The sequence below is a fragment of the Dendrobates tinctorius genome, unplaced genomic scaffold (genome assembly GCF_039654945.1).
Source record: "Dendrobates tinctorius isolate UK_male_01 unplaced genomic scaffold, ASM3965494v1 ptg000058l, whole genome shotgun sequence".
Taxonomy (NCBI): domain Eukaryota; kingdom Metazoa; phylum Chordata; class Amphibia; order Anura; family Dendrobatidae; genus Dendrobates; species Dendrobates tinctorius.
The window spans coordinates 19,931,933-19,949,443 of record NW_027361726.1 but is presented as its reverse complement, the minus strand read 5'-3'; the positions used below and the strand labels follow the sequence as shown (position 1 = coordinate 19,949,443).

General features: G+C 46.1%; 1 protein-coding gene across 3 annotated transcripts in view; it reads left to right on the top strand.

Moving 5' to 3' along the window:
* The window catches only part of LOC141092141 (alpha-1-antitrypsin-like), a 313,768-nt gene that overhangs the window by 163,475 nt on the left and 132,782 nt on the right, over positions 1 to 17,511 (top strand). For all 3 annotated transcript variants that reach the window (XM_073578077.1, XM_073578080.1, XM_073578078.1), the window contains one exon: positions 5,792 to 6,044. In XM_073578077.1, coding sequence (XP_073434178.1) covers positions 5,792 to 6,044 — 253 coding nt within the window. The remainder of the gene's footprint in view (positions 1 to 5,791; positions 6,045 to 17,511) is intronic.

Below are 17,511 nucleotides of genomic sequence, written 5' to 3'. Positions count from 1 at the left end.
TAAAATGTGGATGATCTAACCTTCATTTAAAATGAACCATGTATGGGTTTCCAAGGATTTTGTCCCACTTTACCCTGATGCCACATAGGTTGCCAGAAAAATTGTTTTCTTTGGTCCGCCTGTTCCTGGGACTTGACCAATTTCGCCTTTAGCAGCAGGTGAATGTCCCACATCAACATATGCCATTTTGTAAACCTCCCTAACTGGGCAGCCTCCTCCCCCAATGGCCGGGGTCACCACCGAGCGCACGCACCCGTGCGAGTGCCATTGCCCTGGACAGGTGGGTGGGCCGACTCGTGGGTGCGGGCACTGGCACAGGTCCCTCATAGTGCAATCAAGTGTCTCTGACGGTGGTGGTGCACACCCTCCATCAGACACACCGCCGTACTATGAGGGGCCCAGTGCCAGTGCCGATGCCCACAAGTGGGCCCCCCTTGCTTGGGCAGAGCCCCAGCATTTGCAATGTTTACCTCTCCCTGCTCCTCCGCTGTGTAGTCTGGGCTGTCAAATCCATCACTGGGACTGGCACTTCAAATTTGGTGAACTGATAGAAGATGATGGTTAAGACGTAGCTATGCCCTGTCGCGCATGCCGGGATCCAGCTTAAGATGATCAATGGCTTCCATTTCTTATGGGCGTCGACTCACAATGAGATGCAGTGGTGGTTTCTCATCAGCTTTAACAGTTTTCCTACCCACAGACGTGTGACATTCCAGCGCACATTTTTAAATGTGCCCTCCCTCTCATGCCAATCCAATTGAATCGCCTACGGCCTGTGGCTTCTGTGTTTTACACACCAAAGTTACGCGACAGATCATGATAGGCAGTGAGCACCATGTTTACATCTCTCCCTGTGATCAAAATTGGATGGATATGAGTAACGGCGATGGGATCAATGGTACTGCGATACAGCAACACTTTCTTCACAAAGAAAGGTTTTTGCTGTGTCCACACACTAATTAATTGAGGGTCAGCATCGCCTTCGAGAATTGTGATGGAAGCTGTTCCCGTGAATAGTAATTCGTAGATTTCTGCAATCACTAGACTTTAGGTAAATAATTGTATGCATCTAATTTCCTATTGCAGAGAGTCTGGGCTGTCTTACTGAGACAGAAATATAAATGAAGATTTAAAAATACCACCAAAAGTGTATCATGGTGTACACTTGAAATACATTTCATTTTTTCTAGTTTTTAGATTGTTGTGTAATCCATGCAGAGAACACAGAGATTTTAAATGTTTAAACTATGCTCTATATAGCTGATATCCAGTGATAATGTACCCTATCTCAACTATGTACAATCTGGTCTAATCCATACTGGGCCTGAGACCATCTGAGCCTGCCTCCTGATTTATACACATAGGTTTTTAATGTGTAAACTATGCAACATATATACGTGTTATCCGGTGAAACTGTACCCTTTATCAACTTTCTCGAATCTTGTAGAATCCATGCTGGGCCTGAGAACGGCTGCAGAGCTGTTAAGCAAGCTACAGCACCTGTGGTTTGGACACGTAATGTTTTGCATTTTTTCTGGAATGGCAGTTAGGCCGAAATCAGGAATTGCTGTTGACCTGCACTTACTGGGAAATCATCGTTCACGGCGCATTATTGGAATCTCAGATCCCCATCACTAACGGTGTTCAGCGGGTTATCTGCACCTGTAAGCGACAAAAGACGGTCCTTTCAGTGTAGCGCGCATGTAGCCCTGGACATGGAAGGCCATGATAGCCCTGTTATTGCTCGATCAAGCGTGCCAGAGCCTCGCGTATCCCTCTAGTAAGCTTTACGCGTACCGCAGGGGCATGCCGGAGTCTCGTTCGTTAACGGAATAAAGCTGACAAATCGCTAGCACAACTACAAACGGACATACCACACGACACACACACAATCAACAAAGCTTTCAATGTGTGCATCTTTTTTTGAGGTGGCATGGTTGTGGTTTCCCGGGTGGAGTCAAATTAAGCCGCAGGCTCCACTCCTGGTGGTGCCCTTTTGGACATTCCTTTAAGGTTCAGCTTTGCAATCATACTGCCCCCGGAAAGCAAACACTTTGGCTTCATAGACGCTGTTTGGAGGTTCATGGGAATAACGCTGCCCGATCGCCAGTTGCCATAATTTATTGGTGGGAAGTGCGACGGTATATGATCGTGTTCATTTTCAGATTTTGTTTTTTTGGGTTTGGTTTTTACATTTTTAGTCCAGACTTTCTTGACTTCATAAGGGCATGACAAGCCTAGATCTGTGTCTCCTCCACCTCCTCTTACTCCTCCACCTTGTTTGTAAATGTAGTTGCCCTTTTCCATATGATATTTTTGGCTCCTGAGCATTTTGTCGGCTTTGGGACACCTTTTAAGGTGTTTTGTAATTGTTTTCTATGTGTTAGTATGTGTTTGTGTTCGCCTGCCATTGTTTTCAGTGTGGTTCGACGAACATTCGACGAACTTGCCTCCTGTGCGACGAACCAAAACACTAGCGGGGTGGCTCAACACTACTCCTGATATATAGACGTACATTGTTAATGTTTAAAGTATGCTATATATACCTGCTATCTGATGATACTGTACACTTTGTCTACTTTTTATATTCTTGTCTAATCCATACTGAGCCTGGGAGTGTCTCTGTGTGGATGGAATATATATGGAGATTGACAATTATCCTTTGACTGAATAGAGCTGTGCGCTTCTGATACAGTACCATATGTGTGATGTTATTTTGTGTCTATTTTGTGCTAAATTTGGAAGTTTGGTGGAAGAGGACGCGGACGTGGGCGTGGGGCGGCCAGCTGCTGCTGATGGTGGTGGTGCATCTGCTGGTAGTGGCAAAAGCACAATAGCAGCTAAGGCAGGAGGTGTTGAGCCTGCGTCATGGTCTGTCTATGGAACGCCTGGAAGGCTACCTTTTCTGGGAGTAGGTTAACCGGTTTTAAAGCCGGAGCGTGAGGAACTGGTTTGGGCTTACATTGCCGAAACAGACTCCAGCAAATATGCCCTCCTCTTCTGAAGTTTCAAAAAATACAAGCACTGAGTCATCAAGTGCTGGCTCCTGGTCAGGAAGAACCCCTTTTCTTGTCTCCTGCACCCCCACCCAAATTGAATGATGCAGCAGGCCACACTTCACATTGGTCCATGTAGCTCTTTCTATCATACAATGCATGGGTTATCAAGTCAAATCGTGAATTCCCCAGTCCAAGATGAATCTGACATGGAGTGTGGGTGGCCAGGCAGGGCAGTGGGGTTAATCGGTACCGGGACGGTGTCTCCCTGGGATGTGTCACAGTGGTGGTGACCCGTTCCGTGTCCCTGGGCATCCATGCAAAGAGGTGAATTACGTTTATAGGTGAATGATACGTGACGCCACCTGTGGTTTCTGAGTAGATTGACCAGCACTGCAGTGGCGCTTCTCTGGGACAGAAGTTATGGTGCAGCTTAAATGTAGAAGCCCTGCACAGGTTTGGCCATTGTCGCAGGGCACATGAAAGAGTTTGTAGATGGTGTGCAGTGCAGGATGTAGCAGAGCCCGTGCGCAAGGCGCAGTAGAAAGAGGACAGACACAGTAGTGCAGCTCCTTTACCTGTACTTGGTAAGTGCCGTCAGGGACCCAGAGTACAGATGGAGAAGGAGTTGGTCAGCCTGGAAGCCAATTTGGAATTCTCTCTTTGCAGATAGGTAGTCTGGCCTCCGTTCTAGCGCTTATCTGAGGTACTCGCAGTGCTGAGTTCAATGAAGTTCCCCCTGTTGACTCTCTCTTGGAACTTTTTCATATGGCAGGCAGCCGTAGCCTTTTCCTTCTGGCTCCCACATGTCGCTGCTGGGGCCTCCGAGCCTTAGTTGGGTACAGAGCATTTACAGCTGCTACTACCTCCGGTTTCATCTGCAGGAACATCAGTGTACCTACAAACTCGGAGACCGGAATCCGGACCATGCACTCAAGCTAGGAGTGAGCCTTAACTCTGCTCATCCTCCAGCTCCCCTTCTCACATCCACACACTTCCCCTTCCCTTCACAGACTGCCCTAACTTACCTCCTCCCGACCACAGACAGCAGCTCCTCAGCAGTCACGTTCAGAGGTTTCCCTGCTGGCCTGGAGTGGGACATGTGTTGTGTGTTGGTTTAACTGCTAGAGAGATCCTTCGTTGCTCCCAAGCATGACATCACACTCCCTAGGAGGAAGGTAATGCCACTGTGGCGACCGTACTCCTGGGGGCGCCACAAGTGCACTTAGGCCCAGCCACTGCTAGATGATTCTGCTGGTACATTGACCCAGACCACTACATTCCCCTCTACACAGCCTGAATGTGACCCAGATGAAACTCAGGTTACCCTTCCCATATACTGTACCACCTTACACGGTGACAAAAAGGAAGGTGCAGCTGAAAGTGCAGGTTCGGCCCACCCGCCGTCAGACACACCGCTGTACTATGAGGGTCCCTGTGCCAGTGCTGTCGCCAACGAGTGGCCCCCCCCTGCTTGCTCTGTATCACAGCACTTGCAAAGTTGAAATACTTACCTCTCCCTGCTCCACCGCCATGACGTCTTCCGCGTTTCCTGACAGTGATATTCTGATCAGAGAGTGCAATGACATCACGTCTGTACGCCCAGACTAGTACAGGGATTTCCTAGCGAGGAGACTTATTTGAGGAGACTTATTTAATTGTTTTCAATGTTGGGACAGCAATTTTTGGGGAGCACTATACTCTGGAGAATGATATATGGGGCCCACCATACACTGGAGCATTCCAAAGGTGGACAGCAGACACTGGAGCAGCATTTACAGGGCCCATTATACACTAGAGCATTAGAAATGGGGCCCATTATATATAGAGCATTATTTGGGCCCATAAGACAGTGCAGCTTCATCCATGGGGACCAACATACACTGTAGCATTATGTGGAGCTCATCATATACTGTTTCAAACATTATATTGGACCAATGATTCTGTATGGTGAAATATATGGGCCTCATTACTCTGTATAGAGTACTATGCGGTGGCCATAATACTGTATGGAGTAAGATACTGTCCGTTTTTGGAGCTATTGAAGAATTTAAAATGGATATCAGTCATGAGATGTAAAAAGTGAAGTATTTTTCATTGTACTATACCGCTATTTCTCTGCCGTATCGGAGCATCATGAGTTGTGGTATGTGTTAAAGGGGCGCTCTTTGGCCCAGGGCACATGAAAACCTGGAGCCAGCCCTACCCCCCCACAAATTTAGCCAAATAACCCCCATTTTTCAGTGCGTAACTAGTATTATGAAGTAAATTAAGGTTGAAAAGCTTCCGTAATAAGATTTGATGTTTTTGGCATTCAAAAGGGCACTGTAGGTGTGTTTCCTGGCCTCCACTCCCTGCCGACTTTGCTTCCCCATTGACTTGCATTGGGTTTCGTGTTTCAGTCGGCCTTCGACTTTTCACAAAAATCGGACGATTTCGTTCGACCCGACTTTTGCGAAAGTCGGGTTTCATGAAACCCTACTCGACCCAAAAAAAGGCAAAGTCGCTCAACTCTAGTCTTAAGTACCCTGCGCCAGGGAGCAGTGGGAACAGGATTGCTGCCACACGCATGACACTCATGTACACATAGACACTGATATATCCGGGACTGTTATTTCCAGTGCCAGAAATTTCAGAACATGTGAAAGAGCCCTTAGCATCAATAACTGGGTAAGGCGGACCTTTCGGGGTTGGTAGCTGCACTAGCTTCATTAACATAACAGTCAGGTAACATTATCCAATATTATACTCAGCCATGTTATAGAATAACTTTTTTTCTCTTAATTTCATTACAGCAAAATTTGACAACTTAAGGTCAGAAGAAGGATATTTTCACATCAATGAAAAGACAACTGTGAAGGTGCTGTTCATGAGAAGGACAGGCATGTACAAAGTGGCCTTCACCGATGAGGCCACTGTGGTCTCCATACCCTATAAAGCAGATGCTGAGGTCTTTTTCATCTGGCCAGCAGAGGGGAAGTTATCCAAAATAGAAGAGAATATTAACGAAGAAAAAATTCAGAGGTGGAAGAAATCAATGGACATTTGGTAAGGATCGATCAATGTGAAAGGGAACCAAAAAATACTGACAAAACCTACTCAAACATGGGGAAAGATACAGTGTAGTAACATCAGAGCCACTGCCAGAACTCCACTCCCTGTCTCTAAATAGTGCACGATCCAGTCGTTCTGATTCTAGGAGCAATGATAACCTGACTCTTGTCAGTGCTGCTCAGAAATTATGGAGACAATGACACAGGTTTATCAAGTATTTTCAGCCATTATGGAGGACAACCTTTAATAAGCACATCTCCAACTAAGGCCTCAATTCATAATTTGCGGGTGGTTTTTAAAGTCACTTTTCATCCTTTATCTTGAGGTATTTACTCATGTTTATTGCACCAAAATCATCAAAATGGCAAGTGTGGTCATGAATTTTGCACAAAGTTAAAAAAAAAGAGATTTTTTTCCTGTAATTTGCCATTTTTGTGGCTTTTTGAGCAAAAAGTAGAATCTTTTTCAAAATGGGGAAAAGTGGTAATTTGAAAAACAAGCATAAAACTACTACAGGAGGGGCTCAGGTGACTACTAATGATGAGCGAGCATATTCGGTAATGCTTGGTGCTCGCCCGAGCATCGCTGTACTCGCAGTGCTTAGTGGGCATCGAGCATTTCCAGGATTGTTCGGGTCCCCACCCTGCATGTTTGGCGCTCTTTAGGGATGCAGAAATTGTCTGCCATGCACTGTAATGCCACAGCCATGTAGGTTGTGGAATTACAGTGATTGGCTGGCCGCACAGCGTCATCAGGTCTATATCAGACCTGGCGCCGCCCTGCTCATCGCATTGAGCTCCAGACTTAGGTAGTGTAGGGAGAGTTGCTGCCAAGATAGGGTCAGATTTGGGGGTTTCAAAGTGTGGGTATACCATAATTGAATACACAAATCCAGCTATATCAACAGTCCTAAGGACTAATTATGGGGTATATAGATTGCAGTGCTAGGTAGGCAGGGAATGTATGTGGGTATATACATATCAGTGCAGGGCATGCAGGCACTGTATGTGGTTATAGAGATATCCCTGCTAGTCAGGCAGGCATTGTATGTGGCATACTTCATTGCATACATCAAGAGGGTCCATTCCATTACTGTCTGCTGCTGCCTATTACATATATTGACCGTATATACATAGCCCCAGGTATCAGTGGCCAGGAATAATTTTTTTTGCATCTTAATCCAGATTATTTTATTCAAAAGCAATCCAGAGCACATGTATTTTTCTCCATTGCTTGTTTACACTGCAGAATACAGCCAGATCCTTTTCATAGTACAGCATGAAAATCCAGCTATATTAAATGGGTTTGCCTGTCCCAGCGAACACATCTGAGTGAGCAGAAAATTCTGCTATTTTTGAGATACTGTAACATTTTTTTGAGTGTCTTATACAATTTCTTGACACCATTTTGCTACCAAAAAATATTTAGCTGCCAAATAAATATTTAGCTACAGGATAGATATTTTCCACGGGGTTTTGTCCGCCACACGGATTGCATATCATTGTGGTCAAAATTGTGCCATTTCAGACCTCCATAGAATTATTTTTGTTGTGTGTTAGCCTACTTATTGACACAATTTTACTGGCCAAAAAAAAAATACAGGCCAGATATTTGAAAATGTGGTATTTCCGTCACATACCTCATCTATCTGTGGGCTACAAATTGTGGCATTTGAGGCCTCCATTCAACTGTTTTTGCTGTGTGTAACCATAGTTCTTGACACTATTTTGCTGTAAAAAAATAATATAGACCACATATTATACAGTGTGGTGTCTCCGACACACACCTCATCTATCTGTGGGCTAAAATTATGGCATTTAAGGCCTCCATTAAACTGTTTTTGCTGTGTCTTACCCTAGTTCTTGACACTATTTTCCTGTAAAAAAAAAATAAAAATGCAGGCCACATATTTTACAGTCTGGTATCTCCGTCACACGACTCATCTATCTGTGGGCTTAAAATTGTGGCATTTCAGGCTTACCTTGAACTGTTTTTGCTGTGTACTACCCTAGCTAGTGACACAATTTTGCAGTAAAAAAAATACAGGCCAGATATTTGAAAGTGGGGTATCTTCTTCACATGGCTCATCTATCTGTGGGCTACAAATTGTACCAGTTGAGGGCTTCATTGATTTTTGTTTGCTGTGTCTTAGCCTACTTATTGAAACAATTTTGCTGTAAAACAAAAAAAATTAAGTCTGGTATCTCCGTCACATGACTCACCTATCTATGGGCTAAAAATTATGGCATTTTTGTTGCTCCATTGAACTGTTTTTGCTGTGTCTTAGCCTAGTTATAGACACTATTTTGCTGTTATAAAATAAAATACAAACCAGATATTTTAAAGTGTGGTATCTCCGTTACATGACTCGCCTATCTGTGGGCTAAAAATTGTGTCATTTGAGGGCTCCACCAAGATGGTGAGCGGCGATGATTGCATAATTAGCGTCACCAGCCCACTTCTCTGTGTTCTGAAACGCTCTCTGCTCACAATCAAATAAGATGCATTGCAGGGGGAGATTGCTGAGACAAAGCAAGGAACCTTACAGGGTGATTACACACAGCCCAGCTTCATATCATCCCAACGTGGATTGGGTGACAATGAGGAAGAGGAGAAGGAAGAACAGGAGCTACTTTCATGCGCTCTAGACGGTACTACAAGAACAACTGTCATACCGTCTGCTCAGCATGGATGGCCTGAGGACAGGGAGGAGTAGGAGAGTATGGTCAGTCGTCCTCTTGGTGAGGACACAGAAGTCTTGCCTGTTAGTAGGCTGGCACACATGGCTGAGTTTGTTACGCTGCCTTTCCCGTGACCCTCACGATCTCAAAATTTTGGTGTGTGAGTCTTTACTGGTTGGTGACACTTCTAGATCCTCACTAGAAGGAGAGCTTTCTATCTCTTATTCCAGAGGCAGACAGGTCTACTAAAATGGGGCAGTACCAGAGGGCCCATGTTGCGGAATTATTAAAATAATTCCCATCTGAAAACACTGGTGGCAGAGGTCGCAATTCGTTGGGCAACCAAGGAGTACAGGCGAGTGACACAACTGCCAATCCAGCAGAGGCAGGGTAACACTGGCAAAGTTCTGAGAGCGTTTTCTCAGACTCTCCCATCCCACAGGCCCTGAGGCGCGGGCTACTCTCACAATGAGTACAAAGTTTGGGAAGATGCTGGGAGAGCACCTTGCTGACTGTACCAACATCCTCTGTGAGTCCTCTGTGTCTTATAATTATTGGGTATCCAAGCTGGGCACATGGCATGAACTGGCTCTGTATGCCTTGGAGGTCCTGGCCTGCCCTGCCGCTAGCGTTTTGTCAGAGCAGGTATTTAGTGCCGCTGGTGTAATTCTAAATGATAAGCGCATCCACCTGTCAACTGAAAATGCTGACAGGCTGACTCTTATAAAAATAAACAAGGGCTGGATAGGGCCAGACTTCTGTACATCAGTGAATGATAGCAGCAAAACATAAACTGTAATCCAGTATCTTTTTTTGGGAACTCTATTACCATGCACCTCTTCATACCCACACATGGGTATACGCTTCCTGATTTTGCCTATTTGCTGTTATCATCCTCCTCCTTCTCCTCATCCTCATCAATCCGCACCACTAGGTCACCATTGTGACTGTGGTCTGTGATGCAACAGCCACGTTATTGTGTGTTTTTGATGCCAGTTAAAAAAAGTTTACACATTATGTTGATGTGTACCCCCAGGGGCAAATGTTTGTCAGCCACTAAGTGTATGGGCTCATACACTAAGTGTATGGGCATTACAAGTATAGGAGACCCGCTCATTTAAATTGAGCAAAGATTTTTAGGCCATCATTCACGTCTCTTCATACACCATCACTAGATCATCAGGGTGAACGTGTTCCGTGATGCAACAGCCATGTTATTGTTTGCAAAGGGGTGTTTTTGGTCTCAGCAGAGTTCACCTATCATTTCTTGTGTCTCCCCCCCTCCCAATGAGGAGTCCAAATAAATATCAATTTTGTTATAATAATTGTAATAAAGTCCTTTCTTTTATGTGCATTTATGTGCGGTATGTGTGTATATATATATATATATACATGATTGCATATATGCCATTATTATGCTTAGACTTAGAAACTCTTTTCAGCTGACGTATTCTGTTACCCTTGGGTGTTACTTTTGTGAACGCTAGCTGGCTTTCCTTGTCTTACGTGCAAATAAAATGTCATATCTTTACTTCTCTGGTAACGTAGATAAGGATTGCTAACAGGTAAGCATATTCCAATGTATGTACTATTTTGCAAACTTAGTATTTTGAACGCCCTCCTCTTTTCCTATTTAAACTCTAAGAATATGTATTAAGTTAGACAGATGACTGCTCACAACTGGTGTGGCTGTCATTCTGTCTCCATGCTGGCATGATCAATAAAGAACAAATAATCTTACTTATTCAGGTCTGGACGATTTCTAATTGGAAGACTAAAACTCCACTGACAAATTTAAAGAGAATTATAGGGTTGTACAGGAAGAGCAAATAGATAGTCGTGGTATGGCACTGCGCCCTGCCAACACTAGAGTTATTTTTTTTTAATTACTAGCATTAAATAAAAAATTCTAAATGCAGATGAAATTGATAGAAAACCACAATCTGTGTCCTACTAGCATTTCTTTGTAAATATCTCAGTATTTAGATCACTATTAGTTTGATCTATTTTCCTTCAGCATTTCTCTGATATCACAGAGATCACAACATGCTTCAGCCGCAGGGCAATAAGTATTGCCTACGATTGAACAATTCTGGATGACATTTTTACACTGTGAAATTAATTAGGCAGAAAAAATGTATTTGTCTAGAAGACAGACGTTGGACACTTATTAATTCCTCCCCCCCCTTTTATGGTAATATGAAGGTCTTGAGATCCATTTGTAGTACCGTATTTTTCGGACTATAAGACGCACCAGACCATAAGACGCACCCCAATTTTCAGAAGGAAAATAGGGAAAAAAATAATAATGTGTCAAATGGGGGTCCGTCTTACAGTCCGAATTCAGCTTACCTGGGAAGGGATCCGGCACAGGTGGAGAAGTAGTCACAGGGGTCATTCAGTGGTCCAGGCTCGTGCAGTGGCGGCGGCTCTGTGCTGGGGCAGCTGCGCTGGGGCGGGTGGGCTGTGCTGGGGCAGCTGCGCTGGGGCTGGGGCAGGTGGGCTGTGCTGGGGCAGCTGTGCTGGGGCAGGGGCAGCTGTGCTGGGGCAGGGGCAGCTGTGCTGGGGCAGGTGGGCTGTGCTGGGGCAGGGGCAGCTGTGCTGGGGCAAGAGCAGCTGTGCTGGGGCAGGTGGGCTCTGCGGTGGTGGCAGCGGGCGGCGCTCTGCGGTGCGGTGGTGGCGGCTCCGACGGCATTTCTTCGCAGCCCGGAGGCCCCCGCACACCCCTTGCTGGGCGCCGCCAGGGGCAGCTGTGCTGGGGCAGGGGCAGCTGTGCTGGGGCAGCTGGGGCAGGGGCAGCTGTGCTGGGGCAAGAGCAGCTGTGATGGGGCAGGTGGGCTCTGCGGTGGTGGCAGCGGGCGGCGCTCTGCGGTGCGGTGGTGGCGGCTCCGACGGCATTTCTTCGCAGCCCGGAGGCCCCCGCACACCCCTTGCTGGGCGCCGCCATGTTGCGGTGGCCTCCGTGAGCATGGACGCCGGCAAGATGGCCGCCGGTCCGGGGACGGCGCATGCACAGCTTCAGATCTCGTGCCGAGATCTCGGGGGACGAGATTCAAATCTCGGCAACGAGATCTCGTCCCCCGAGATCTCGGGACAAGATCTGAAGCTGCGCATGCACCGTCCCCTGACCGGCGGCCATCTTGCCGGCGTCCATGCTCCCGGAGGCCACCGCAATATGGCGGCGCCCAGCATGGGGTGTGCGGGGGCCTCTGGGCTGCGAAGAAATGCCGGCCGAGCCGCCGCCCCTGCACCGGAGCACAGCCCGCTGCCACCACCGCACCGCAGAGCGCCGCCCGCTGCCACCACCGCACCGCAGAGCCTCGCCCGCTGCCACCACCGCACCAGGTACCGTGCATTGCGACCATAAGATGCACCCCCCACTTTCCCCCAAAATTTTTGGGGAAAAAGTGCGTCTTATGGTCCGAAAAATACGGTAGTTTGAATATTAAAACTACAAAACAACAAAAATTATCTTTTAAATAGAAAAAGATTATTGAAGAAACTTGAACAAGTTACTCAACATTTATTTAGCCTCCCTTGACAGAACAGTAAAACTATAATCGTGCTGTATCAGAATACTAGAGCAGGGCAAAACAGAAATTCTTTACGCAATAATGCAACTGCCACACAATGAAGGTAAACCGTATTACAATGCTGGGAACAGGTTTAATTGTCGAATTTCTGATGTCAGACTCCTTCAAACATCAACTACCTGCTGGTGATCATCAGCGCTAAACAAAAACCAAGAAGAAAAATGAAGGTTTTTTTTTAAAGGAGTCTCTGGGCCCATATATGAATTGTGAATCTCTCATATTACAGTCTCTAATTTGTGTTGGTGTCATCAGAGCTTAATCTTAAATGCAGGTTGTTGGATGACTGCTGATGACCCTGAGGATTTAAAGAGTGCTTTTAACCTTATTAAATATCAGGATCAACTTCAGCTGGAGGATTTTAAGCAACACTGGAGGAGGAGGTTGTGTTTCTTCTAGATTCACGTTACTTCTTTGATGGGGTGTCACTAGTGTTGAGCGATACCATCCGATATCGTGAAATATCGGATTGGATTGGATCGGACCGATACCCAAAAAGTATCGGGTATCGCCGATTCCGATCCCGGAAGTCCCATTCAAGTCAATGGGACAGAAATATCGGAATTAAAAAAAACCCTTTCTTTCCTTGTAGGTTAATTCTACATGAAGAAAAACAACTAAGAATAATGTAGAATGTATTGGGGGAGGTGGAGGAGACATTGAAGGCATAGAGGTTTAGCCCAATCAAATGGAATAGCATGAATTAGTATTTTTTTTTTTAAAGACGTTCGGAGTTACAAAGATATTGAGTATGTTAACCTTTTTTATATTTTGTCAGATATGTATGTTTCACTACTTCCATGCTCTTCACTAGAGTTGAGCGACTTTGCCTTTTTTTGGGTCGAGTCGGGTTTCACGAAACCCGACTTTCCCAAAAGTCGGGTCGAACGAAATCGGCCGATTTTTGTGAAAAATCGAAGGCCGACTGAAACACGAAACCCAATGCAAGTCAATGGGGAAGCAAAGTCGGCAGGGAGTGGAGGCCAGGAAACACACCTACAGTGCCCTTTTGAATGCCAAAAACATCAAATCTTATTACTGAAGCTTTTCAACCTTAATTTACGTCATAATACTAGTTACGCACTGAAAAATGGGGGTTATTTGGCTAAATTTGTGGGGGGTAGGGCTGGCTTCAGGTTTTCATATGCCCTGGGCCAAAGAGCGCCCCTTTATCACATACCACAACTCATGATGCTCCGATACGGCAGAGAAATAGCGGTATAGTACAATGAAAATTACTTCACTTTTTACATCTCATGACTGATAGCCATTTAAAATTCTCCAAAAGCTCCAAAAACGGACAGTATCTTACTCCATACAGTATTATGGCCACCGCATAGTGCGCTACACAGAGTAATGAGGCCCATATTTTTAACCATACAGAATCATTGGTCCCATATAATGTGTGAAACAGTATATGATGAGCTCCACATAATGCTACAGTATATGTTGGTCCCCATGGATGAAGCTGCACTGTCTTATGGGCCCAAATAATGCTCTATATATAATGGGCCCCATTTCTAATGCTCCATTCTATAATGGGCCCTGTAAATGCTGCTCCAGTGTCTGATGTCCACCTTTGGAATGCTCCAGTGTATGGTGGGCCCCATATATCATTCTACAGAGTATAGTGCTCCCCAAAAATTGCTGTCCCAACATTGAAAACATTTAAATAAGTCTCCTCAAATAAGTCTCCTCGCTAGGGAATCCCTGTACTAGTCTGGGCGTACAGACGTGATGTCATTGCACTCTCTGATCAGAATATCACTGTCAGGAAACGCGGAAGACGTCATGGCGGTGGAGCAGGGAGAGGTAAGTATTTCAACTTTGCAAGTGCTGTGATCCAGAGCAAGCAGTGGGGGCCCACTCGTTGGCGACGGCACTGGCACAGGGCCCCTCATAGTACGGCGGTGTTTCTGACGGCGGGTGGGCCGAACCTGCACTTTCAGCTGCACCTTCCTTTTTGTCACCGTGTAAGGTGGTACACTATATGGGAAGGGTAACCTGAGTTTCATCTGGGTCACATACAGGCTTTGTAGAGTGCGAGGGGAATGTAGTGGTCTGGGTCAATGTACCAGCAGAATCATCTAGCAGTGGCTGGGCCTCAGTGCACTTGTGGCACCCCCAGGAGTATGGTCGCCACAGTGGCTTTACCTTCCTACTAGGGAGTGTGATGTCATGCTTGGGAGCAACGAAGGATCTCTCTAGCAGTTAAACCAACACACAACACATGTCCCACTTCAGGCCAGCAGGGAGACCTCTGAACCTGACTACTGAGGAGCTGCTGTCTGTGGTCGGGAGGAGGTAAGTTAGGGCAGTCTGTGAAGGGAAGGGGAAGTGTGTGGACATGAGAAGGGGAGCTGGAGGATGAGCAGAGTTAAGGCTCACTCCTAGCTTGAGCGCATGGTCTGGATTCCGGTCTCCGAGTTTGTAGGGACACTGACGTTCCTGCAGCAGAAACCGGAGGAAGTAGCAGCTGTAAATGCTCTGTACCCAACTAAGGCTCGGAGGCCCCAGCAGCGACGTGTGGGAGCCAGAATGAAAAGGCTACGGCTGCCTGCCATATGAGAAAGTTCCAAGAGAGAGTCAACATCGGGAACTTCATTGAACTCAGCACTGCGAGTACCTCAGATAAGCGCTAGAACGGAGGCCAGACTATCTATCTGCAGAGAGAGAATTCCAAATTGGCTTCCAGGCTGACCAACTCCTTCTCCATCTGTACTCTGGGTCCTGGACGGCACTTACCAAGTACAGGTAAAGGAACTGCACGACTGTGTCTGTCCTCTTTCTTCTGCGCCTTGCGCACGGGCTCTGCTACATCCTGCACTGCACACCATCTACCAACTCTTTCATGTGCCCTGCAACAACGGCCATACCTGTGCAGGGCTTCTACATCTTAGCTGCACCACAACTTCTGTCCCAGAGAAGCGCCACTGCAGCGCTGGTCAATCTACTCAGAAACCACAGGTGGCATCACGTATCATTCACCTCTAAACGTAAGTCACCCGTTTGCATGGATGCCCAGGGCCACGAAATGGGTCACCACCACTGTGACACATCCCAGGGAGACACCGTCCCTGTACCGATTAACCCCACTGCCCTGCCTGGCCACCCACACTCCATGTCAGATTCATCTTGGACTGGGGAATTCACGATTTGACTTGATAACCCATGCATGGTATGATACAAAGAGCTACATGGACTAATGTGAAGTGTGGCCTGCTGCATCATTCTCTTTGGGTGGGGGTGCAGGAGACAAGGAAAGGAGTTCTTCATGACCAGGAGCTAGCACTTGACGACTCAGTGCTTGCATTTTTTGAAACTTCAGAAGAGGAGGGCATATTTGCTGGAGCCCAAACCAGTTCCTCATGCTCCGGCTTTAAAAACGGTTAACCTACTCCCAGAAAAGGTAGCCTTCCAGGCGTTCCGTAGACAGACCATGACGCAGGCTCAACACCTCCTGCCTTAGCTGCTATTGTGCTTTTGCCACTACCAGCAGATGCACCACCACCATCAGCACCAGCTGGCCTCCCCACACCCACGTCCGTGGCCTCTTCCACCAAACTTCCAAATTTAGCACAAAATAGACACAAAATAACATCACATATATGGTACTGTATCAGAAGCGTACAGCTCTATTCAGTCATAGGATAATTGTCAATCTCCATATATATTCCATCAGTCACACAGAGACACTCCCAGGCTCAGTATGGATTAGACAAGAATATAAAAAGTAGACAAAGTGTACAGTATCATCAGATAGCAGGTATATATAGCATACTTTAAACATTAACAATGTATGTTTATATATCATGAGTAGTGTTGAGCCACCCCGCTAGTGTTTTGGTTCGTCGCACAGGAGGCAAGTTCGTCGAATGTTCGTCAAACCACACTGAAAACAATGGCAGGCAAACACAAACACATACTAACACATAGAAAACAATTACAAAACACCTTAAAAGGTGTCCCAAAGCCGACAAAATGCTCAGAAGACAAAAATAACATATGGAAAAGGGCAACTACATTTACAAAAGAGGTGAAGGAGTAAAAGGAGGAGGTGGAGGAGACACAGATCTAGGTTTGTCATGCCCTTATGAAGTCAAGAAAGTCTGGACTAAAAATGTAAAAACCAAACCCAAAAAAACAAAATCTGAAAACGAACACGATCATATACCGTCGTACTTCCCATCAATAAATTATGACAACTGGCGATCGGGCGGCATTATTCCCATGAACCTCCAAACAGCGTCCATGAAGCCAAAGTGTTTGCTTTCCGGGGGCAGTATGATTGCAAAGCTGAACCTTAAAGGAATGTCCAAAAGGGCACCACCAGGAGTGGAGCCTGCGGCTTAATTGGACTCCACCCGGGAAACCACAACCATGCCACCTCAAAAAAAGATGCACACATTACAGCTTTGTCGATTGTGTGTGGTGTGGTATGTCCGTTTGTAGTTGTGCTAGTGATTTGTCAGCTTTATTCCGTTAATGAACGAGACTCCGGCATGCCCCTGCGGTACGCGTAAAGCTTACTAGAGGGATACGCGAGGCTCTGGCATGCGCGATCGAGCAATAACAGGGCTATCATGGCCTTCCATGTCCGGGGCTACATGCGCGCTACACTGAAAGGACCATCTTTTGTCGCTTACAGGTGCAGATAACTCGCTGAAAACCGTTAGTGATGGGGATCTGGGATTCCAATTATTCACCGTGAACGATGATTTCCCAGTAAGTGCAGGTCAACAGCAATTCCTGATTTCGGCCTAACCGCCATTCCAGAAAAAATGCAAAACATTATGTGTCCAAACCACAGGTGCTGTAGCTTGCTTAACAGCTCTGCAGCCGTTCTCAGGCCCAGCATGGATTCTACAAGATTCGAGAAAGTTGATAAAGTGTACAGTTTCACCGGATAACACGTATATATGTTGCATAGTTTACACATTAAAAACCTATGTGTATCGATCAGGAGGCAGGCTCAGACGGTCTCAGGCCCAGTATGGATTAGACCAGATTGTACAAAGTTGAGATAGGGTACATTATCACTGGATAGCAGGTATATAGAGCATAGTTTAAACATTTAAAATCGCCGTGTTGTCTGCATGGATTACACAACAATCTAAAAACTAGAAAAAAGGAAATGTATTTCAAGCATACACCATGATACACTTTTGGTGGTATTTTTAAATCTTCATT